This window comes from Brachyhypopomus gauderio, chromosome 19 (genome assembly GCF_052324685.1).
Source record: "Brachyhypopomus gauderio isolate BG-103 chromosome 19, BGAUD_0.2, whole genome shotgun sequence".
In the NCBI taxonomy this organism is placed as follows: Eukaryota; Metazoa; Chordata; class Actinopteri; order Gymnotiformes; family Hypopomidae; genus Brachyhypopomus; species Brachyhypopomus gauderio.
Genome location: NC_135229.1, coordinates 9379176 through 9404145, shown reverse-complemented (window position 1 = coordinate 9404145; position 24970 = coordinate 9379176). Strand labels below are relative to the sequence as shown.

Here is a 24970-nt window from a genome sequence, read left to right as displayed (position 1 = left end):
GTATAATTACTAATATTTGTATAGTGTCGAAAATGTTAATGTACTATGTATGAAGAATTTTAGACCAAGTAAACAGTATCTTAGTAATCGAAGAGATGTTGATATTTGTTTCTAATACACTGACTGAAACATTGACATTACACATTTATTCCAGGAATTTAAATTTAGTTTAATCATAAAATAAGTTAAACAAATAGAACAAAAATGAATTCGGAAGGTAATCTGTAGTAAGGTCTGGTTTAAAATTTTGTGTAAATGTAAAACTAGCTACGTAAGGGTCAGTGGACCCTTCCGATCCGGCGCCGCAGATTCGCCACAGCAGTGAAGGTCGACCAGCGAGCAACACGGAAACAGCGAAGCTTCTGGATTCATAACGTCTAAGACCCCCCCCGAGTCGAGGCAGACCACCGCAAACCTTACAGTAATTATCGGTGTTAAACATGCCGAGAGGAAGCCGCAGCAGGACTTCGAGGATGGCTCCCCCGAGGTAACACGGACGAGAGACACAACTCAACACGACTGTGCCAGCTAGCCACTTTAGCCACGGCGGGCTAACGTTAGGGTCGTGTAGGCATGATGCAGCCGGGTGTAATGTCGTAATCTAGCAGATTAAGGCCTTTAACTTCATCACACACAAACAAGACATTATGTTGGCTACTCAACTAGTAATATATGTCCGAGATCAATTATTTAATGTATATGTATTCTATATGGACATGCATAGCTAGCTGGAAAGGGTAACCGGTGTGGTGAAAATTAGGTACATCTGCGAATATCTTAAGTTATAAGTTACACTCGAGTAAATATATAGCTGTAATTACGTTTCACAGCGTTTGTTTAACACGTAGGTAAAATGTGACCTGGCAGGTGTCGGGGCGACCAGGTGAGGATGCTCTCGTGGTACTTGAAGTAGCAACAGAAGCTCAATCTGAAATTGCATACTTGAGTAGTACGCACTAGATTTCAAGGTAGTATGTTCTGCATACTACGCCCGCCATTTTACCCACGTCATATGACGTATGAAGTCACACGGTCATGGTTAAATGCTTCAGTTGAATCATGGGATAGAACAGTGTGTAGTATTCGCATACTTCAAAATGGCTCCCGATTCAGTGAGCCATCTGGGTGCTTTTTGCGTATTGTATAATGCATAATATGTATTTGGAGATGCTACCTTTTAGCGCGTGCTGTTTTGGCATACAGTATAGTAGGGAAGTGCTGCGTTTCAGACGGAGCCACTGTGTTCACGAGTAAACCATGACTTGTGTTTGTATCTCCTGTGTGCCAGCTACTCCTCGAGGCCATCACCTCCTCCCCAGCCGATGTCCAGAGCAGCCCCTGCGCCATCGTACGCACCCGCCCACGCGCCTCCGTCCGCTGTGGCGTCCCCTGCTGCTGCCCCCCGGCAGCCGGGCATGTTTGCCCAGATGGCGACCACCGCAGCAGGCGTGGCGGTTGGCTCTGCCGTGGGACACACGATAGGCCACGCCATGACCGGAGGGTTCGGCGGGTCTGGACAGTCAGAGACCACCAGGCCTGATGTCACCTACCAGGTAAACACTTCTCAAACTAGCATAACATGCAGTCGAGACAGGTCATGTGTCAGACTGAATGGATTTTAGTCTTAAGATCATAATATAATGCCATAAGTGATATTTAGCTCAAGATTAGTTGTAGGCCTAGTCCCTCTCATTATTTCAAATCACATTGGATCTATCCCTTATACTAGGGTTAGGGTTTAGTCTAGTTGGGTTAGGGTAAGGGTTAAGCACCCATTTACTTCCATGTTATGGACAGGTTTGACAACAAGAAGTGGGACTGATTTGGCTTTCATAAGGTTCATAGTTTTAAGAATAAAGTTCTGTCTTCCATGTTGCTACTATTCCCATATTTGTGCATGAGAAGTAAATGCAAGTAAAAGTTGTCCTTCATCTCTGCAGGAGCCCTACCAGTCTCAGCCTGCCTACCAGCAGGGGGCAGCACAGCAGAACCCCTGTGCCTACGAGATGAGGCAGTTCCTGGAGTGTGCACAGACACAGAGTGATCTCAAGCTCTGTGAGGGATTTAGCGAAGTGTTTAAACAATGCAAATTCTCCAATGGTATGTTTGTGTGACTGCAGAGCTTTTAAAATTATATTTTAAACTGACTTGTAACTCTAAGACTTTTATTTTGAAATTTGTCACACTTCACAAAATTCCCAGCTGTTTTTTTTTTATTCAAAGCTACTGCTGTTCACTTCAAGTGTTAAATGCCATCTTAATTTCACTTGTATTCAGTTTAGATATTCCAACTATTTTAGATATTCAGACTTGTATTCAGACTAAATTTCTATACTGTGTTTTACTTTTTGCATATTTATTGACAACACATTAAGCAGCACCATGGTGTATGTCCAGGACAGTAGTGTTCAGAGGGTCGATGCAGAACAGTAGTGTTCAAGGGGCCTGAGCCAGAACTATAGTGTTCAAATCCAAAAGGTTGTTCCTTATTAGGTGTCCTTATATGTAAACGTGTGGGGCCACCAGGTGGTTAGGGGGTTGTGTGCAGGTTAGAAGGAAACGGCATTGTCTGTGTTGTGTTGGTGCAACATTTATTCAGTTTGAATGTGGGATAGTGTTGGACACAAATATAATCTTTTCTATTCTTTCTTTTTTTGTAGGATTGCCCTGAGATCAGAGATTGACCTTATTCGTCCTACGTTCATAATATTACAATGTAAAAGCATTTCTTTGATGGAAACATTGAGTAATTGTTCAGATCTTATGTTTGATGTATATATTTTGGTTACATACATTGTAATCAGAATTAACATAGAATTCATAGAATTCAGCATATATTGCATCACTATGTCTGAGTGCAACCTGTCGGTCACTGAACAAAAACACAATAAAACCTAACACCTCTGAGCTAGTCTTGGGACTTCGTCTTTGAAGCTGTAAATTATAAATGCGTTTGAGTCCATTTATAAACGTGCTCTATAGATGTAAACGAAATGTGGGTAGACCTTCGGTGTCACGTTGAACCAAATGAATGAAAGTCCTTTGAGATGAAGGGTGTTTTTCTAAGTAAAGTGAGGTTGGGGACTCTGTGTCTCGGGTGTTTGTTCTAGAGGCAACAACCTCTCGGTCCCTCCACGGTTTTATTTTTGGCCCATGACATTCTCCGCTGTCCTTTCTCCGTCCTGCCGCCCTTCGCCTCTTGTTTTCGTCGCGTTTTTTAAAGCCACAGACCGATCTGGACGTATAGACATGCTTCAAGGTATGTGAAATCTTCTCAAATAAACCACCAATTAGTGTTAGATTAATTTTGCTCACCGGGTTAGCGTAGTCGGCCTGATATACAGGCAGGCATCACCGAACGGGTCGGGGAGGACGCCGCAGGTTAGAGAACCTCAACGGGAACCGGCAAATACAGAAATGGACCGCTGATCGGAAACGAACAGCTTCGTGCTTATGGAAAATACAATGAACTTTTGTTAAATGGGAATGCTGGCAAACAGACTGGTTTTCTAGAGGACATGTAGTCTGGTTAGGTTGCACTGAAAGAGGATGATTCGTCCCTGCAGTCTACATCATAACAGTGCCATCTGTGTTTAGTGCCATCACGTTTTAACTGCTGATCAGGTGTGATCTGTAAGGAGTTTCGGTGTATATTTATTTACTTTGTAGCCTAAATGATGTTTTTCGATACACAATGCTTTCGATGTAATTTCTTTGTGTATTCGGTTCATCTCGGCTCACGTCTGACAATCCTGCAGTCTGCTAAATTATTTTGTAGGGAAGCATTCATGAAAGAGAATCATTGCAAAGCCTAAGTGAAGCAAATTTAAGAGTTACAGTATTTTAATGGAAAGCAGATGGCCATTTTTATTAAGTGGCCGGCTTAGACATTACAGAGGCAGGCAATACACAAATTGTCCACATGGGGCGCCACATGCATCCTTGCTGGCTCTGGTGCGTGCTGCAAATGTAGCTGTTTGGACTGCGAGCAAAACTATTCTTGAATGACAGAGGAGGCATCGCCCTGTTCGTGCAGAGACGATGCAGAAAATATGCACCACCCCTGATGCAGTACTTATGCAGTAAAAAAGTGTGAAGCAACAGGAAGGCTCCGATTTCTACAGGAAAAAAGTCTGCTTGGGTATAACCAACCAATCAATAACCAATCAATCAGTGTCCGAGGAAGATGATAATAAACAAAGACACTGTTGTGGTATCTGGTCTCCACTAAGGTTGTAACCAACTTTCCTCAGATCATCTGTGAAGTCGTTATCATGGCAAAAGAAGATGAGATTCCTGACTGGGTCGGGGCGCAGGAGTTCTACGACAAATATGATCCGAAGGAGATTCTGGGAAGGTACTGCAGACATGTTTATCAGCAAATAAAGGACAAACATGCAGGAGATGTGGAGACTGGACTGCCTGGTTTAAATTATTCGTAAAGCAAATTGTGAAAAACAGTTCCAGTGTTGTTGATGAGTGTCTAATCCCATGAGCGTTGGTGCAGGCATAACTGCATGTGGTCATGTGGCAGTGTGCCAAATCATCCCTTCATCTTCCCAGAGCTCAGTATCTTCTGATTGCAGCATGTGTGAGATGGTGGGGTTAGGGTTAGTTGAGTTTAGGGTTAGTTGGGTTTAGGGTTAGTTGGGTTTGGGTTAGTTGGGTTTGGGTTAGTTGGGTTTAGGGTTAGTTGAGCTCAAGGTTGTGTGAGATGTACAGTTCTGCTGTGCTGTTGGCCTGCAGGGGGGTTAGCAGCGTGGTTCGGCGCTGTGTGAATAAACGCACCACCCAGGAGTACGCCGTCAAGATCATAGACATAACCCCGTCTGACAAAATGACCAGTCAAGAAATAGAGGAGGTCAGGAATGCCACCCTGAAGGAGATTGACATCCTGAAGAAAGTGTGCGGGCAGGAAAACATCAGTAAGTGGCTGTTCCTTTCAAAGATGACCAGACTCCAACACAGAAGACAGTGACCATTCAGACACATTCAGTAGTGTGTTTGAGTCCATGCTAGTAATTTAAGAACTAAACTGCGTTGATGTTCATAGCTCTGGTTTCTGCATGTGTGAGTGTGTCTTGTTTATTGTGAGGCTTACAAAATGTTTGTGAGTTTGACGTTCTACACTTCTGCATTACTGCTGCTTTAAATGATCACATGGTTTCTGCAGTTCAGCTGAAGGATTGCTATGAAACTAAAGCCTTCTTCTTCCTGGTCTTTGACCTGTGAGTATGATACCTGTCCTACAGAATGTAAAATGTATCATCATATAGAACACTGTCCAAATCCACAAGAGGAGAAAAACATGGTGGTGTTCTTATTCCAACAGGATGAAGAAAGGAGAGCTTTTTGATTACCTCACTGAAAAGGTTACGCTAAGTGAGAAAGAGACCAGGTTAGATGCATATTTATCACTTCAGTCCCTTTCCATCACCATGGATTGATATTCTGCACATATATACGTATGTGATTGGTACTGTCTGTGATTGATGATGTCTGTGAGTGGTCCTGTCTATGATTGATGTCTGTGAGTGGTTCTGTCTGTGATTGATGATGTCTGTGAGTGGTTCTGTCTGTGCAGGAAGATCATGCGTGCTCTCCTGGAAGTAGTGGGTTTTTTGCACTCCCAGAACATCCTCCACCGAGATCTAAAGCCAGAGAACATACTTTTAGATGACAACATGAACATCAAAGTGACTGATTTTGGCTTTGCTATTCAGATTGCACCTGGGCAAAAGCTGAACGGTAAATTCCTTTTATATTTTATAATCTTTTGTTGCTGGATTTCGCTTGCCTTGCATTTTTAGAACTGAACACTTGATATTAATAAAATATTAATATTAAGTTTTCGCAATTACAAAACGTCATTTATTGGTTATGGATTCTGTTTTTTGATTTTCAAAACTTTAGGACCTATTTTGACGCCATAGCAGTGCTGTGCAAACATCTACTCAAATCATTGAAGCTGAGAAAGGTTAAAAAGAACTTGGTTCTTGGTCTGTTTGAAATAGCCTATTCTATACCCCCCGTGTATTGATTGGGTCCCAAGTCATTATGCTGTATGATGCATTCAAAAGAAAATTTTCCACCACACGTGTCTCCGGATGACACACCACTTTAGTCAAATATTTGAGTATGCGACTGGCACTGATGCTGTACTGCATCTCGACATGCAGCGGTGGTGGAGAGAGTGATGCATAGTATGTACTAGGAGAGAGCGATATATAGTATGTACTAGGAGAGGGCGATATATAGTATGTACTAGGAGAGTGTGATATATAGTATGTACTAGGAGAGGGTGATACATAGTACATACTAGGAGAGGGCGATATATAGTATGTACTAGGAGAGTGCAATACATAGTATGTACTAAGAGAGTGCAATATATAGTATGTACTAGGACAGTGTGATGCATAGTATGTACTAGGATGGGGTGATGCATAATATGTACTGGAAGAGGGGGCGATACACTAGGGGAGTGCAATATATAGTGTGGTTGAAATTCTGTAAATCTTAAATAGTGAGCACAATAGAAGTCAGAAGCAGTTGGGTAAGATAATAAAGTAAAATTAATTTATTATAAGCCAGAGATCTCGTTTACATACACTCAAGAGCGTCTGCAAAAGAGAGCTAATCCCCCCCTCCGAACTTTTATATAAATTATCCATAAGCACACAAGATGTTCATGAACATGAGGTGATCACAAGATGATTAAATTAATATGATTGGATAAACTTGGCGTAATTGGCATAATTCACACACGATTGGAGAAATGTATATTGGCCCCTCCCCTCACACGCCCCATCCACGCTTGGCGGTCTCGTGATGGTCTGAGAGCCGATGTGGCCACTTTCACGTTAGAGACCAGCTGGTGTTTCCAGTATAGATAAGGGCGAGGTCACCCAGGAACATCAGGTCCTGGGAATGGGCCAATGACGTCCAGGGGAAAGACAATACAATTCTAAGGCCTACTGAACCACACCAAGCACTGAATGGCTGTAGACATTGGTACACATAAAGAGCACTAGCGTATACATTTATCATGTGACCATTGTGATTTACATATACTAAATAAAGCATAGCATCAAGGAAAATTTTCCACCACAATAGTATGTACTAGGAGAGGGAGATACATAGTATATACTAGGATAGGGTGATACATAGTATGTACTAGGAGAGTGCGATACATAGTATGTACTAGGAGAGTGCAATATATAGTGTGAACTAGGAGAGTGCGATATATACTGTGTACTAGGGGAGTGTGATATATACTATGTACTAGGGGCGTGCGATATATAGTATGTACTAGGCTTATTCACATAGATCCATTCAGAACTGTTTGCTGGGCATTTACTATGTATGACATGACATTGTCATGGAAACAGCCTGAGAGACAGAATAGTTTTTAAGGAAGACTGAGATTAATAAAGTCATTATTTGTTTCAGTATTAAGTAATCATTTATTTAATCATTAGCTGTCGAATAAAAAAAGAATAGTTTGAGAACAACTGCACACTGCAGTATAATATATATTACTATATAATCGAGTTGCTTCTTTGCCTTAAAGCACTTTTTTAAATTGTGTAATTTATTTATTTAACTCTGCAGAAGTCTGTGGGACCCCTGGGTATCTGGCTCCAGAGATCATCGAATGTTCTATGGATCCTCATCACTCAGGATATGGCCCAGCAGTAGACATGTGAGCTGTCCTGACTTTGTAACTCTGTAGCCATGTAAACCTGTAAACCTGTAACTCTGTAACCATGTAAACCTGTAACTGTAACTGTGTTGACATATCCCTACGCCCTAAGTGTATAGACATATGAGCTGTTTCAACTCTGTAACAATGTAACTCTATAACTGTGTAACATTTTAGTGTTAACTTGAGTGATGCTTGAAGGGACATGTGATTGTATGTGAAAGTTTGGACATCCTTGGCCAAATGACAATTCTTGTGAAGTTTTGAAATGGCGTAGTAGACACAGCCTCTGTAGCTAATCAGACATCAGACACAGCAAGCAGTACATCCTAAATCATAGTTACTCTCCTTCATAACATAAAATGTGTTCAATGTGGCATATACAAACCCACTTTGACCTAAATCACAGCTTCCTAACCCTTTTTCCATCCAGATAAATATCCTTTAGTTTTTGTATTTCGTTTTTTCCCCACTCTTTGCGTAACATCCCTAGTGCAGAAATATTCTTGGGTCATCTTGCATGCACGGGATGTTGAGGGTCTCCACACGTCCTCAGTGATGTTTAGGTCAGGCGGATCGGTGCAGAGGCTGCTCGGTGTAGAGCTGCTGGTCCTCCATGTAGTGAAGAGCCAGTTCAGGAAGACCCAGGACACACTGGAGAGATTATATCTCCCGGCTGTCCTGGGAACACCTCGGTATTCCCCCAGAAGAGCTAGAAGAGGTGGCTGGGGAGAGGGAAACCTGGGCCTCTTTGCTTAGGCTACTGCCCCCGCGACCCGGACCCGGATAAGCGGATGAGAATGGATGGATGGATGAATGGATGGATGGTGTTTTCTGGGATCCACTCTTGTCCTCTTTGTGTGCAGTACTCCCGAGTCACTGCCAGCAGACTCTGAGAGGTTCACTCCCTGCTCCCCAGTGTGTAAGGCAGTGCTGACATGAAAAATCTAATTTGTCTCCAAATGTACCTGTGCTGACTTTAACCAGAATCTGTGGCACACTGAGGTTTGTGACAAGATTGCAGGTACGGTTTCCTTCTTTGGATTCTCCAGTGAAGACTCCAGTGTGTTTGTGCGTCACTGCTGCACAGTGAAACAGTGGCAGGCCTGTTGGACTTCTGATTTGATTTGCCTTCACAGCATGCGAGCGCCTCTCTCTGTTATCTTGGCATCCATAGATCCCCTGAACTTAATAGCATTCCACACTGCAGGAACCCCATTTGGAAGCTCTGGGCATTATTCTTCCTCTGCTTTGTGAACATCAATTATTTTTATTTTCAGATCTTTTCACAGTTACCTAGAGGAGCCCATGGTGTTGGCTTGAGTGTTTGGTCAAGGTTTTTAGAGTTAGAGAATTTAGAAAGCATGGAAGTTATTCAGCCGCCAGGTACAATCGAGTACGCACCTTCAACCTGATGAACTGCTTCTGTCAAAAACTTTGTCAAAAACCTCTGAACCGGTATCACTTCCCTGTCAAAACCTTTGTACAAACCACATTGATGAATGCGATTTTAAATTTTTGACAGCGTAACGTGAATTAGGATGTGCTGTGTTTACTACATCTCAATTACAAATGTTAATTAAATGTGATATTTGACCAAGGCACTCCCAACGTTCACACACGGCTGTATGAGGGTGTTGTGTGGAGAAGCCCTGGCTAGTGGCTATAGGACTGAAGTTCACGAATGCGTGGGTGAGTGTGAACTCTTGTGCGGTCCACAGCTGGAGTGCAGGGGTGATCATGTACACCCTGCTGGCTGGATCACCTCCCTTCTGGCACAGGAAACAAATGCTCATGCTCCGTATGATCCTGGCAGGGAACTACCAGTTCACGTCGCCGGAGTGGGACGACCGCTCCGATACCGTCAAAGACCTGGTACGAGCAATCGGGACAGTGTAAAAAGGAAAGATGGATTTCTGCTGGCAATCCACAGAACATTTTCCTGAGTTGAGATCCCTGGGCGCACTCTTGGCCTGTCGGGGTTGTTTGTGAAGGTTGTTTTCCTCGTTTTCAGATCTCCAGGATGCTGGTGGTGAATCCTGAGCAGCGCTGCAGTGCCTTGGAGGCCCTGAGCCACCCGTTCTTCCAGCAGTACGTCAGCGCAGAGGTGCGACACTTCAGCCCATACAGGAGGTTCAAGGTGAGGGGCTGACCACCACACCCCAGCCTGACCACCACACCCCAGCCTGATCACGACACCCCAGCCTCACAGGCTGACCACCACACCCCAGCCTCGCAGGCTGACCACCACACCCCAGCCTGACCACCACACCCCAGCCTGACCACCACACCCCAGCCTCGCAGGCTGACCACCACACCCCAGCCTGATCACGACACCCCAGCCTCGCAGGCTGACCACCACACCCCAGCCTGACCACCACACCCCAGCCTCGCAGGCTGACCACCACACCCCAGCCTGATCACGACACCCCAGCCTCGCAGCCTGACCACCACACCCCAGCCTCGCAGGCTGACCACCACACCCCACCTCGCAGGCTGACCACCACACCCCAGCCTGACCACCACACCCCAGCCTCGCAGGCTGACCACCACACCCCAGCCTGACCACCACACCCCAGCCTCGCAGCCTGACCACCACACCCCAGCCTGACCACCACACCCCAGCCTGACCACCACACCCCAGCCTGATCACGACACCCCAGCCTCACAGGCTGACCACCACACCCCAGCCTCGCAGGCTGATCACCACACCCCAGCCTCGCAGGCTGATCACCACACCCCAGCCTGACCACCACACCCCAGCCTCACAGGCTGACCACCACACCCCAGCCTGACCACCACACCCCAGCCTCACAGGCTGACCACCACACCCCAAGCCTCCTGAGTCCTGAAACAAACCCAGCACAAACCAATTTGCATCATTTGGATCAGGTTGAAGTTTGCCATTATAATCCCCTGGGGCACACAGGCCAAATAAATAAACAAAAGTGCAGATTAACAAAATTATTCCTGCTGTACCTTCTTCAGGGGCACATGCCATTTATTTGTCTTGCTAATATCTGTGTGCTGCCATCCCAGTCATTATTGCCAGCTGCTCTTTTGGCTGTAACTCTTTCAGCAGTAAAGAATGAATCTAGGAGCTGGAACATTTGCCTACCATGATAAGAGAAGGTTGACCACGACAGACTACATGGGTCTGGGTGTTGTTTTTCCGTTCGCCTGAACAGACTCACATGCCAGATGGAGTGATTTATTGTTTCAGATTCAGTAAACGATCATTTCACCTGCTCGGCTGTTCCCAGGTGCTCTGTGTGACGGTCGTGGCTGCCATGCGTATTTACTGCAACTATCGCCGCGCAAAGCCGGTCACCAAGGAGGTGGTGAAGAGCGACCCGTATGCGGTGAAACCCATCCGCAAGCTCATCGACGCCTGTGCCTTCAAGATCTACGGCCACTGGGTGAAGAAGGGGCAGACGCAGAACAGAGCCGCCCTGTTCGAGAACAGCCCCAAGACTCTTCTTCTTTCCCTCGCCGCTGAGGCCGAGGACATGTCTCAGCGGGCGTGGTAGAGGATGCCGGGAGGGAGAGGGGGTGAGAGAGAGGGAGGGAAAGGGAGAGAGAGAGAGAAAGAGAATGTTAGATCGTGCAGTGAAGCTGTTGCATCTTCTATTATGACGTTTGAAGGTACGTTAAAGTCCTTCATGAAACCGCATTTTTTTTATAACTTATTTTTTAAAGTGCAATCATTTTAATATGATTAATTTTAAAATGAAGGGAGAGACCTTAGTTCTGGGTACTCTAAATCTAGGACTTTTACAGTCATTACTGTTCCAGGATTCCCCCGTATGGTTACAGTGCGGTAGCTGTTGGTGGATCTACAACACGTCTGCATCCTGCCCTTGATACTGCTGTCAAATAAATGTAAACCAGGTAGCACTGAAGAAGGTACCTGCATCCTAGACTGAGGTTTCAAACCACACCACTATTAATAAAGAGGTCCAGCAACCTACAGAATGTGCTTCTTTATTAGTAAAAGTGTTTATTAGTTTGGAAAGTTGTAGCACTTCCTTTTTACTGTTTTTCTGTTTTTGTTTGACGAGTGTTCTGGTGAGTTCTCTGTACTCAAATGTGCTCCACAGGTCCTGTAGTCATACACACAGCACCTTTGGAATGTGGTAAAATGGGAGATTAGTACAGTTGACCAACCTGCAGCTGTGACGTTAGAGTAGATCGACGTCTCTGAGGAATGTTTCCAGCACCATGTTGAATCTGCCACGAAGAAGTAAGTAAAATAAGTCCTGTCCAACCCAGTACTAGCAAAGGGCACCTAATACACTGACCGGTGCGTGTACAATGTGTTTTTATAGCAGTCTATGTAATAACACAAGTTTACAGGCAAGGCAAGACAAGGCAAGTTTATTTATATAGCACCTTTCATACACACTGGCAATAAAAAGTGCTTTACACAAGAAAATAAAGAAGATTATTATGACCCGAGGTCATCACCTTGGGAAGGCGTTGCCCATAATACATAAAAGTTAAAAACAAGATTTTAAAGGAAATCAAATAGAAATTAAAATGATTACAATATAAAAAATAAAAGATAAAATGATTAAAAGATAAAATAATTTAAGAAGATAATAATAAAAAGCAATAAAAATGGAAACAGAAAATAAATAAGAATAAGTAAAAGATAAATAAAATAATTTAAATAATGTTAAAAAAAACAATGTTATGATTGTGTAATGATTCGACTACGAACAGAAACGTTCAGATAACAGCACTAGGACAACACAACTCATCAATCAGCCGTGATTAAGGGCCGTCAAAGTCCGCAGCTCCACCAGCCAGGCGGACACAGGCGGAGCGGCCAATGGTGCTTAATCACACGACTGCAGCGCCGGCACTACCGGGTGTGATTGGCCGCCACTCTCCTTCCCAGAGCACAAGGAAACCGGCAGGGACGAGCCAACAACACTTCATTATTGTTCAGTTAAAAGTTTTTCACGTTTTGTAGGTTTTTTTTAAGGCATAGGGTGGGGAATCTTGAAGCGGACTTGTCAAAGTAGCGTTTGAAGGTAAGCAGATGGCGTTTGTGTGGTGGTTTACACACACGTTCGCGTTATAAACGTTCGCGTTGGTCATTTCGAGTGTGTGGTTTTAATTTTAATTTCGGATATGCAGGACGACTAGAGGCGATATTAACGTCATTAAAGCTCTTCTACTGAAGCTCTGGGGGGGTTTTGGAGGGTGATGCAATAACCCAGCCAGCAGCTCCAGCTCGGTACGGTTGGTTAGAGGAGGCTGTGCCGTTTTAACAGCCACTATTTCACAGTGGTTAGATAACAGCACCACCGCCCAAATGTTCTGTTGAGCTGAACTGGTGTTGCAGCTGATATTTTGTAACTCTTGGTAGACGAGTGAGAAGTTGCTGCTTCTACAACAGGGTCCGTCCTGGTCTGCGCTGAGACCTTCACACTCAGCCCGTGTTTACCAAGACTTTCGTGTAACTCGGCAATTACAAGTCCAGCCTGACTGGTTTAGACTGAATTTACAAATGAATGTTGTTGTCTTCTCTTCCTAACCTCACGTTCTTGCTTTGCAGAACATCTCCACCATGTCCACGTCTGAGGAGACGAAAGCGGTGTTTCGCGCCGCACAGGCGGTTTGCTTCGACGTGGACAGCACGGTTATAAAGGAGGAAGGCATCGACGAACTGGCCAAGTTCTGTGGAGTCGGTGATGCCGTAGCAGAGATGTGAGTATTTATCAGGCACTGACATGATGTGGTTTGGTGCTGGAGGTAACCTCCGTTATCCACAGGACTCGCAAGGCCATGGGAGGATCAATGAGCTTTAAAACGGCGTTGACGGAGCGCCTTGCCATTATAAAATGCTCAAGGGAGCAAGTAAACAAGCTGATAACAGACCACCCTCCACAGCTGACTTCAGGTATTAAGTAAGTTGACGTTGACTTCTACGCTGCTTTAGTGGAGGAATATGGATATGCTCACCACCTGCGTTTCTGCTGAGATATCTGAACCCTCCTATTAACCGCAGGCGTCCAAAACGTTTGTTTTAAGGGAGCTTGTGGAGAGGCTACATCAGCGCAAAGTGGAGGTCTTCCTCATTTCCGGAGGATTCCGCTGTATCGTGGAGCACGTGGCCACACAGCTCAGCATCCCCCTCGACCACGTCTTCGCGAATCGCCTCAAGTTTTACTTCAACGGTAAGAAAGTTTACACAGTGGGCCTGCGGTCGTGGACCTACGACTGACTGTGTGTTCAGTACTTGATGATGCTTCTTCCTGCCTCACCCTTAGGGGAGTACGCAGGGTTTGATGAGACACAACCTACAGCCGAGTCAGGTGGAAAAGGCAGAGTGATCAGTCTACTGAAGGAGAAATACGGCTTTGAAAAGATACTGATGATTGGAGATGGAGCCACAGACCTGGAAGCGTGCCCGCCTGCCGTGAGTGTCCCCCCCCCCCCCCCCCCCCCCCCCCGCACGCCTAAACACTCGTTGTGTTTGGCCAAGGAGGACTTGTTGAGAGTGAGTGACCACTCCGGTCTGTTTAGATGTGAATGTTTTCTCCTTTCAGACTGCGTTCATTGGCTTCGGTGGCAACGTCGTCCGGCAACAGGTCAAGGAGAAGTCCTCGTGGTATGTCACCAGCTTTGGGGAACTGCTAAAAGAACTTGAAGATTTAGCAGATGGTTGTTTGCATATATAGAGTCCTGCAAACGTTTCACCATCCTGAACTATTTTCAGAGTTTACATGGCATAGAAGGAACATTATTAGAATAACTGATCAAAGTAACTAATGCGATATGACATGTGTCATTTTCAGTTTGGATTTCTGGTTTAACATTTATGATGCTCTAATAGATCATTAGATATTGATTATATATATATAAAGTTTTATAAAAGTTTTTTAAATAATATATGTGCAATTTGGGTATCTATAGAACACTTTCATTTTGATACCCAGTGTGTGTGTGGGTGTGTGTGCGCATGTGTGTGTGCATATATATTCTGAGTTATTCAACTTATTTAATGTGTCTATAGAATGTCATGCTCATTTAAATTTGGAACTCAGTGCATCATGGTCTATTGGTTTATTGTACAGCATCGGTTTCAGATATATGAGCAGTTTGCACTATGCTTGTTAAACAACTGCAAGTGAGACACGTTACAAACAGTAAATATGCAAAACAGTACATATGCAAAACAGTACATATGCAAAACAGGCCTGGAGCAAAACACATCTGAGGTCAAAACTGAACAATGTCCAGCAGTTTATCAGCAGGCTGCAAAATGTGACAAGCAGTTGTAAGTGTGTGCAACAGTATCAAATCTGAAATCTGAAAACCAGTATCAAGAACTCCCATTAAAACAGGCATGAACTGGTTTAACTGGTCAGGTTTGTTTTCCATAAAACCACAGATTTAGAAATCACAGATTCTGAAATCATTTTTCAAATATGCATCCTCACAGAGCTAGTGGAGCAGTACACAGAAAACTATTTGAAATACGTTTCTTCTGGTCACATTATACATGTGTATATTTACAACAAATAAATCTGAAATAAATAACCCCTTGGTAACATCAGGTACATTAAAATGGTTTTACATGAGTGTGCAGAGGAAAAATCGATTGTGTGCGCTCGAGTCTTCTCACCAGCTCTCACAGCTTGGTCTAGAGGCCATGGACAGGCCTCACAGCTAACAAACTACATATGGTGGTGGGTATGTACATGATATGATATGGAAATGATTCAAACAAGCAAATATAGTGTCAGAATGCCTGTTTCTTGTGTATATTTCTTATTTTAACGTCCTGAGAGTCTGGCCCATGTTGTAATTTCATTTCTTGGTGTTCCCTCTACCTGTTTATTGGAGCACATATGTGTGTTAGACCTGTGGGTTACCCAGGTCCACAGGTTACAACAGGTCCAGGGTCCTGGGCTGGAGGTTAAAGGATAATCAACTTTCCTGTCTGCTAGTCTGGTTGAACAGTGCTGTACTGTAGCAGGACGGTGATGTGATGGTTGTTGGGGGGGGGGGGGGGGGGTGTTTAAGCATGCTGACAAGTCAAGCTTACAACATCACACGAATAAGTGCATCACCTGAGCAGCAAGTGTTCTGCATGGGGTGGTAGATCAGGGCGTGGCCCATACAACAGCTGTGGTTTCATGGTCATCGAGAGCAGAATTTTTATGGATTTTGTTGCCATAATGAGAACACAGTGAAGCAGCAGTGGGCGGGGCTTCAGGGGCCGTTTCACTGTCCAAAGGGCTGTTCAGCTTGTGTGGACCCGGATGAGGATCACTGCAGTGGTGATGTTTTCATTGGAATCATTATCCTGGAGTCCATGTGCTGAATAAGGGGGACTTGGACAAGGATAAAAGTTCACATTAGGAGAACAGTTTCAAATGAGTAATTGTCTTTACAGGAGGGTCACGTTACTAGAAGGTGCGCTGCTAAATGTGGGCCAGAGAGGGGTGGTGTTTACCGGTGTAGTACACCACCTCGTTCCAGCCTTCATGCTGCCAGACGGCGTTCCTGGTGTCCTCTCGCATCTGCAGGTCTTTATATGCTGTCAGAAATGGAACATAATCCATGTATTCAAGTTCCAGCTTATTGGAGGACATGTATGTGCTGCGTGGACATGTATGTGCTGTGGACATGTATGTGCTGCGTGGACATGTATGTGCTGTGGGCATGTATGTGCTGCGTGGACATGTATGCGCTGCGTGGACATGTATGTGCTGTGGACATGTATGTGCTGCGTGGACATGTATGTGCTGTGGACATGTATGTGCTGCGTGGACATGTATGTGATGTGGACATGTATGCGCTGCGTGGACATGTATGCGCTGTGGACATGTATGCGCTGCGTGGACATGTATGCGCTGTGTGGACATGTATGTGATGTGGACCTGTATGCGCTGCGTGGACATGTATGTGATGGGGACATGTATGTGCTGCGTGGACATGTATGCGCTGCGTGGACATGTATGCGCTGAGTGGACATGTATGTGCTGTGTGGATGCAGCACTTGCTGTACCCCACAGGTGGTGGACCATGTAGAGATGTCCTATCTGAGAGAAGAACCCTCCAACCGCCTCACGGTTTTGCTGCCGATATCGAATAGCTGGAGCCCTGAACAGCCCATAATAACCACATCAGTCATGCAACACTAGTACTGCAATACATTCTGCAGATTTTGGCCACATGAACCAAACAGTATTCATGTTCATGATTGCTTAAAAGATTTCTGTACATTAAGCAATTTCACAAAAGAACAAACACATTATATATTTTATATTAACCATTATATAGTAACAGAAAACATGAAAAAAGTGGAATTTAATTATATGTAGGCCAACATACCAGTAATTACCCCACTCTATCATGGTCCCCGGCTGCAAAGACAAAGATAAAATGTTATATTTCGCAAGCGTGTGTCCCAGAAACTTAATATCCAGTGCTCTACTGCAGAGAATTACTGGAATGTCAGACTTTGTAAAGGGGAACTAGCATGAGCGTGAGAGAGCTGCACATCTGGTCTGTTTTAAACTACTTTCATGTGCACACACCTTTAACATCCATCTTCAACCTGTTTAAAATAATCTAGAATGCCTTATGAGATAATCTAGTTGTGGATCAGTTTCCAGCAGCGCTGAGGGGAAGAGATGGAAGTAGCAGGTGGTGCCGTGACGGGGGGAGTGAGGGGAAGAGTGAGGGGGAGTGAGGGGCAGTGTGAGGGAGTGTGAGGGGAAGAGTGAGAGGGAGTGTGAGGGGAAGAGTGAGGGAGTGTGAGGGGGAGTGTGAGGGAGTGTGAGGGGAAGAGTGAGAGGGAGTGAGGGGGAGTGTGAGGGAGTGTGAGGGGGAGAGTGAGAGGGAGTGAGGGGAAGTGTGGGGGGATGTGTGAGAAGGAGTGAGGGGGAGAGAGAGGGAGTGGGTGGAGTGATGGGGAGTGTGGGGGGGGTGTAAGAAGGAGTGAGGGGGAGTGCTCACTCTTAGCTGGTAGGACCTGAGCTCGTAGATATTGGGTCCTTCTCGTGGAACAGGCTCATTCCAGAAACTAAACTCCAGCAGGAGCTGGTTCCGCCGAGACAGCAACATCTTTCCCCGCTCGTTCCTGTACTCCAGAAACTTCTGCAACACAACATTAGTATAGCAATGTAAGTCTCCTGCAGTCAGACAGACACAGGTGTTACACTGTAACTCGCCTGTACACAGACACAGGTATTACAGTGTAACTCACCTGCACACAGACACAGGTGTTACAGTGTAACTCGCCTGCACACAGACACAGGTGTTACAGTGTAACTCGCCTGCACACAGACACAGGTGTTACAGTGTAACTAACCTTCACACCGACACAGGTGTTACAGTGTAACTCACCTGCACACAGACACAGGTGTTACAGTGTAACTCACCTGCACACAGACAGTTGTTACACTGTAAATCATCTGCACACAGACAACTATCATGTGCATAGATCTTTCATCCACAATAGCTTGCTGACTGGGGTTCGCTTTTGGGATTCTGGTGCAGCACTGCATTATGGACTACAGCTGTCCATTATTGTTATGCTGGTAAGAAAATTTCACCAGTATCATCAGCCTGAATACTGTTTGATTTCAGATCTCAGCGTTTGTAAGGTGCAGAACAGTTTCATTGCTGATCGGAGATTCCACATGGACATTTGAAACATGCAGAGCAGTTTTAAACACGGTGTCTCATACCTTATTGTTTTTGAGCTTGTTCATGACCTCGGTCAGGGCAGGGTACCCTCCCCTGTACCTCCAAAGGTGCACTGAACACAGAGGCAAACATGAGTGGAGACCTGCACGCTCCCCCTGCTGAACACTCTTAACGTCTTAACAAAACCGAATTTTAGAAACTTCAGATCTTTTTACATGTGAACACCATACTGTGAACACCGTACTGCACACCTCACTAAGGTCTGGACTCCCACAGAGTAGGAGGAGATAGACGTGTGAGTGACTGCTGTCACACAGGGATGTGTTGTTTACTAAAGTTCCATAGTCTGCAGAGACTTCACTGAGCTGAAGCACAAGTTTAATGCAAGGTTATACTCTGGGGCAGTTAGCATCTGAGCCACGCCCAAGCCAAGACACTAGTCTGCCATTTTACTGCCAGCACACATGAAACTAGAGTAGGTCCACAGAGTCTGAGAGCACTCCTGCCCACCAGTCAGAGTGCAGACTGGGAGAGTGAGGTGTGTCCAGGGTGAGGAGTGGACAGAGACTGGGAAAGTGAGGTGTGTCCTGGGTGGAGTGAACAGAGACTGGGAGAGTGAGGTGTGTCCAGGGTGAGGAGTGGACAGAGACTGGGAAAGTGAGGTGTGTCCTGGGTGGAGTGAACAGAGACTGGGAGAGTGAGGTGTGCCCAGTGTGAGGAGTGAACAGAGACTGGAAGAGTGAGGTATGTCCAGGGTGAGGAGTGAACACACTGGGAGAGTGAGGTATGTCCAGGGTGAGGAGTGAACACACTGGGAGGGTGAGGTATGTCCAGGGTGAGGAGTGAACACACTGGGAGAGTGAGGTATGTCCAGGGTGAGGAGTGAACACACTGGGAGAGTGAGGTATGTCCAGGGTGAGGAGTGAACACACTGGGAGAGTGAGGTATGTCCAGGGTGAGGAGTGAACACACTGGGAGAGTGAGGTGTGTGCTGGATGAGGAGTGAACACACTGGGAGAGTGAGGTATGTCCAGGGTGAGGAGTGAACACACTGGGAGAGTGAGGTGTGTGCTGGATGTGGACCTACCTGCCTGGTCCTGCTCTCCATACCAGGTGTTCCAGGTCCCCACCAGCTCACAGGGGTAGAACTCATCCGTGTGGATGGAGGGCAGCACATCCTCACTGTAGGCCAAAATATACATCACACCAATGCCATCAGTTTCTGGAAAAACAAGAATCGTTTATTTCCTTAAACTGGAGTTGGATGAGAACACTACCTAAGAGTATAAGGGCAAGAGGTTTAAAAGACAGCAGTACATAGCTAACCCTTTAAGAGCAGTCCTGTGTGTGTGTGTGTGTGTGTGTGTGTGTGTGTGTAGTGAGTGAGAGAAGTATTTACTCATGCTACTACACTAAGGAATGGAGTACAGCTGCCTTTCTCCTGTTGCTGCAGGCTCAGTCACACCCAACACTAGTGTTAACTCTAACCCAGCCACACAACCCAACACTAGTGTTAACTCTAACCCAGCCACACAACCCAACACTAGTGTCAACTCTAACCCAGCCACACAACCCAACACTAGTGTCAACTCTAACCCAGCCACACAACCCAACACTAGTGTTAACTCTAACCCAGCCACACAACCCAACACTAGTGTCAACTCTAACCCAGCCACACAACCCAACACTAGTGTTAACTAACCCAGCCACGCAACCCAACACTAGTGTTAACTCTAACCCAGCCACGCAACCCAACACTAGTGTTAACTCTAACCCAGCCACACAACCCAACACTAGTGTTAACTCTAACCCAGCCACGCAACCCAACACTAGTGTCAACTCTAACCCAGCCACGCAACCCAACACTAGTGTCAACTCTAACCCAGCCACGCAACCCAACACTAGTGTTAACTCTAACCCAGCCACGCAACCCAACACTAGTGTCAACTCTAACCCAGCCACACAACCCAACACTAGTGTTAACTCTAACCCAGCCACGCAACCCAACACTAGTGTTAACTCTAACCCAGCCACGCAGCCCAACACTAGTGTTAACTCTAACCCAGCCACGCAACCCAACACTAGTGTCAACTCTAACCCAGCCACGCAACCCAACACTAGTGTCAACTCTAACCCAGCCACGCAACCCAACACTAGTGTCAACTCTAACCCAGCCACGCAACCCAACACTAGTGTCAACTCTAACCCAGCCACGCAACCCAACACTAGTGTTAACTCTAACCCAGCCACGCAACCCAACACTAGTGTCAACTCTAACCCAGCCACGCAACCCAACACTAGTGTTAACTCTAACCCAGCCACGCAGCCCAACACTAGTGTCAACTCTAACCCAGCCACGCAGCCCAACACTAGTGTTAACTCTAACCCAGTCACGCAGCCCAACACTAGTGTTAACTCTAACCCAGCCACGCAACCCAACACTAGTGTCAACTCTAACCCAGCCACGCAACCCAACACTAGTGTCAACTCTAACCCAGCCACGCAACCCAACACTAGTGTCAACTCTAATCCAGCCACGCAACCCAACACTAGTGTCAACTCTAATCCAGCCACGCAACCCAACACTAGTGTTAACTCTAACCCAGCCACGCAGCCCAACACTAATGTTAACTCTAACCCAGCCACGCAACCCAACACTAGTGTTAACTCTAACCCAGCCACGCAACCCAACACTACTGTTAACTCTAACCCAGCCACGCAGCCCAACACTAGTGTTAACTCTAACCCAGCCACGCAACCCAACACTAGTGTTAACCCTAACCCAGCCATACAACCCAACACTAGTGTTAACCCAGCCATGCAACCCAACACTAGTGTTAACCCTAACCCAGCCGTGCAACCCAACACTAGTGTTAACCCTCTCTGTTAAGTATGAGTGCTGTTACTCACAGATAAGGTGTGAATTCCCACAGAGCAGGTCTGTGCAGTGGAGTGCTGACAGCAGGCATTACCTTAACCCAAAACCCCAAACCTAACACCAAACTGAACATTAACCACCCTAACACCAAACTGAACATTAACCACCCTAACACCAAACTGAACACTAGCCCCAACCCCAACTGAGCAGCTCAGTGACTACCATGGTCAATCACTTCAGTCTTAGGGCTCAACTGCAGCTTGAGCTGATTGAGGTAAATTGCTAATAACACTTAACATGTAAATGGAAAATAAGTGACACTCACCAGAGTCTGTTGTAAGCATCCAAGCACTCTGGTTTTACATTATGAACTGAAATAAAATTAGCACTAGTTATAAAAGGTTTTAACAGTAAACAGAATGTGCCAATGAGAAGTGAAGGACCCCCTCCCTGTCACTTACACTGGATCTTATAAAGGTTGTTGTCCTCTCTCTTGGCAAGCAGATGAGAGTGGGCATCCTTTCTCGGATCCACTTTACGCACAAACAGAGACTTAAACCAGCTCTCCTCTCCTTTCCTGTTACTGGATGCTGACAAGCTCCTGAAACACAAGTCACATTCATTACTCTTCTGGGAATAAAACTACTAAGTGTTCGTGTATATAAAGTATACAGTGTGACCAAGACCAACACACCTGCAAAATAATAAAGTCAAAATAATCAAGTCTGTCGCGGGGTGATGACGTCAGGTCTTGGTTATGCGCGAGCGTGTGCAGGATTCAGGATCAAGTCACATTTACGCAGAAATGACTACAATGCACCACAATCTGTGTAACTCTCTCAAAACTTAGAAACGAAACAATGCACCTCTCATCTCGTTCACGCCACAAATACAGTGATATAATGGTTGACCTTGCCCAGTCGACTGGATTGTATCTTGCTAATCATAATTTATATGTCTTTATTGAGCTGTGCGTGACCTGACTTCTTCTACATCTACAATAATCCAATGCAGTTAAGACATTTTGTTACATTTAAAATCGGCCTCGTCTAGATATTTAGCTGTCTAACATTAGGTAAACTTCAGTTGCACATTTGTGCATCTGGGTGAAAAGCATTAAAAATGCTGCCTGCACAACCACAAACAATAAATGCAGATAAAACGTTCAGACCTGATAAAAGTGAACACGAATCCTTTCGATCTTTTAGCCTGATTAAGGCCATTAAAACGGCGAAGAACGGTGCTCGCCATCTTCAGCTGCCCAGCAGACGCCACAAAACAATGGTTAGAGATGTACTACGTACGTCCTCCACTAGAGGGCAGAAAAGTTCCATTTAAAACCACGAAATAAACGGTCACCTTTGCAATGAACAGACAAGAAGATTAAAAACGAAAGACGATGAATGTGATATTTGAACATTAATCTGATTACACTCGAATCAACTTCTTTTTATGTCTGACTGTGCATTGTATAGTCAGAATAATGCTAACGCTACCATAGCAACATATTCCAGGAAAGGTAGCAACACAGCAATACCATAATAATAATAAATATAGCCGCAAGCGGCGATAGGCGGGTTCACACACACAATAAGCAAAAGGAAGCCCAAAAGGTCCTTTAGACCTAAAAGTGAAAAGAAGCTGTTTGGGTTTGGCCAGTGTGTGCTCTACAGATAGTGTGTAATGACATCTGCATGTGTCAGAAAGGGAGACACAGAAACAGCACATCTGGCTAGGGCTGCATCTATGTGAACAATATAGGAAGGCCTGCATGTGTCTATACATGATTGGGCCTGTATATCACCGACAGAGATAGATTGAGGGAGCCAGAGACTATGCTTTGTTAATTCACTCTTTACACACCTAGCATGCCTAACATGACTGCCCATGTATTCAAAGTATGAATGTAGTCTGCAAAGCCTGGCATTACATGACTGACATGACTGGCATGACTGGAATGACATCACTGCCATGACGAACAAAATTAACATGACTGATATGACTGACATAACTGGCATGACTGTAATGATTTGATGATTTGACTGACATGACTGATATGACTGGACTGAAATGACTGATATGACTGGACTGAAATGATTGGCATGACATGACTTACATGACTGGCAGAACATGTCTGATATGACTGACATCACTGGCATGACTTACATATACTATACATATACTATAGATATGCATACAAACTACATACATTTAGGTAGAAGTGTGTGTGTGTGTGTGTGTGTGTGGTAGTGTATGTACTCAAACTATGACAACATATACTAATACATACATACATAAGTATACATAGAAACTATACATACATATAGGTATAAAGGTGTGTGTGTCTGTGTGTTTGTGTGAGAGAGAGACAAAAAGAAGCCAAATATCAGTTTGTATAAGCATGTGTTAGTCACTGAGATATGGGTGGGTATGGCTAGGGAAGTGTCATTGTGAATGCTATAGGAAGGCCTGCTTGCGCCTGTATGTGTGTGTGCCTGGTTAATAGACACAGAGAGATCTAGGTAGCCAGAGCAATGTTTACTTAGGGCACAGAGATGGGAGGGGGAATGTGGGTGAGAGTGTGAGAGAGACTGAGAGTGTGAGTTTCAGCTTGCGTGCGTGTGAGAAGGAGAAGGTGACAGAGGGACTTTACATGCATTCTTATGCATTGTATATAATACTGCACTGTAGAGCCATACGATAACCGATTTAGATGAAACTTGACAAATTTGTTCAGGATGGGATTCTGAATGGGCTTGTGCATTTTGGTCAGAATTGGGTAAAATATGAAAGAGCTTTAAGAATATGAATATTATATGTATCGATGCTGTCCATTAAAAAAATATTTAGCAGGTATAAGTGTCCTCAAATCCAAAATCTTTGGATTGTTTTTTGATTTCACACTCTGTAGAGTATTATAAGACTTTGCTTGACATGATAGTATGAAAATCCTAGGAGGAGTATGAAAAGTGATGATTTCAAACTATTATTAACTGTAAATAAACTGTGCATTTTTTAATAGGACATGTAATGGGAAAGTTATTCGCACTACTGCAAGGAATCAAAAGAGTCCAATTGCATGTTCCCAAGTGGAATTATGTAGGGGATACACTTGCTTTTTTTGCAATAGCGCCCCCCAGTGGCCAATCGACACCCGGCTGGATTATGTCATAGGGGGCGTGCACTTGTCCACACCCAAGAGGTTTCGTGCAGATCGACCAATGGTAAGCCTGTCAAACGCGTGCCGATCACTGATTGGCCGATTACGTCAGCCATTTTGGAAGTATGGCATGTCTGCTTTAGGACCTGGTTTCCAGAGGCCCATAGATGATGTCTATCAAGTTTCATGTGGATCGGCCAATCTGAGTGCATGGGGCAAATTTTTGCATGTTATAGCGCCCCCTAGCAGGTGAGGTATGGCAACCACTGCGAGCTGCCCCAGACCCTCACACGGAAGCTGTCTGTGAAGTGCCATCTCATTACATGCAAGTTTTCTTAAGTTAGAGTTCCATATGTGCAAAATTTACTATTGAATTTACGCCCCCTCATTTGATTGGCTTATACTGACTAGGTAGTGAAGAAATTAGCATTTTTGTTGGATACATTTTAAAGTTTAGACTCTTCTGAACGTTTTGATACCACATATGTGCACGTATGTGAAAAATCCAGGGACTAGTTCGCGCTCAAAGATGTGTGTGATTTTGCACATTATGCAA

The 24970-nt window shown here is 45.0% G+C and overlaps 4 protein-coding genes across 7 annotated transcripts; 3 read left to right on the top strand and 1 right to left on the bottom strand.

Annotated features, from left to right (window-relative positions):
• Positions 1–295: 295 nt before the first annotated feature.
• Positions 296–2907, top strand: chchd2 (coiled-coil-helix-coiled-coil-helix domain containing 2). The gene is made up of 4 exons (XM_076981360.1): positions 296–487; positions 1289–1553; positions 1941–2100; positions 2661–2907. The coding sequence occupies exons 1-4, from the start codon at positions 441–443 to the stop codon at positions 2669–2671; spliced, it is 483 nt and encodes a 160-aa protein (XP_076837475.1). The 5' UTR covers positions 296–440; the 3' UTR covers positions 2672–2907.
• A 142-nt stretch (positions 2908–3049) lies between these two features.
• On the top strand, positions 3050–11670 carry LOC143482811 (phosphorylase b kinase gamma catalytic chain, skeletal muscle/heart isoform-like). Of its 2 annotated transcripts, XM_076981348.1 has the most exons (10): positions 3050–3259; positions 4254–4357; positions 4747–4925; positions 5174–5228; positions 5333–5398; positions 5585–5748; positions 7612–7702; positions 9424–9577; positions 9717–9842; positions 10966–11669. In XM_076981348.1, the coding sequence occupies exons 2-10, from the start codon at positions 4275–4277 to the stop codon at positions 11230–11232; spliced, it is 1185 nt and encodes a 394-aa protein (XP_076837463.1). In that variant the 5' UTR covers positions 3050–3259; positions 4254–4274; the 3' UTR covers positions 11233–11669. The 2 variants fall into 2 exon arrangements, with proteins under 2 accessions (XP_076837463.1, XP_076837464.1); XM_076981349.1 differs by lacking the exon at positions 3050–3259 and having other exon boundaries at positions 4258–4357; positions 10966–11670.
• An 808-nt stretch (positions 11671–12478) lies between these two features.
• psph (phosphoserine phosphatase) lies at positions 12479–14762 on the top strand. Of its 2 annotated transcripts, none has more exons than XM_076981599.1 (6): positions 12479–12741; positions 13269–13420; positions 13486–13620; positions 13745–13890; positions 13984–14132; positions 14263–14762. In XM_076981599.1, exons 2-6 carry the CDS (start codon positions 13281–13283, stop codon positions 14392–14394), a joined length of 702 nt encoding a protein of 233 aa, XP_076837714.1. In that variant the 5' UTR covers positions 12479–12741; positions 13269–13280; the 3' UTR covers positions 14395–14762. The 2 variants fall into 2 exon arrangements, with proteins under 2 accessions (XP_076837714.1, XP_076837715.1); XM_076981600.1 differs by lacking the exon at positions 12479–12741 and adding an exon at positions 13005–13169.
• Positions 14763–14764: 2 nt separating this feature from the next.
• nipsnap2 (nipsnap homolog 2) lies at positions 14765–22633 on the bottom strand. 2 transcript variants are annotated; one of them, XM_076981598.1, is made up of 10 exons: positions 22426–22619; positions 21716–21855; positions 21580–21625; positions 19464–19558; positions 18418–18488; positions 17684–17824; positions 17057–17088; positions 16731–16825; positions 16176–16259; positions 14765–16053 (listed from the first exon to the last, which is right to left on the bottom strand). In XM_076981598.1, exons 1-10 carry the CDS (start codon positions 22503–22505, stop codon positions 15989–15991), a joined length of 849 nt encoding a protein of 282 aa, XP_076837713.1. In that variant the 5' UTR covers positions 22506–22619; the 3' UTR covers positions 14765–15988. The 2 variants fall into 2 exon arrangements, with proteins under 2 accessions (XP_076837713.1, XP_076837712.1); XM_076981597.1 differs by having other exon boundaries at positions 16176–16825; positions 22426–22633.
• Positions 22634–24970: the final 2337 nt, after the last annotated feature.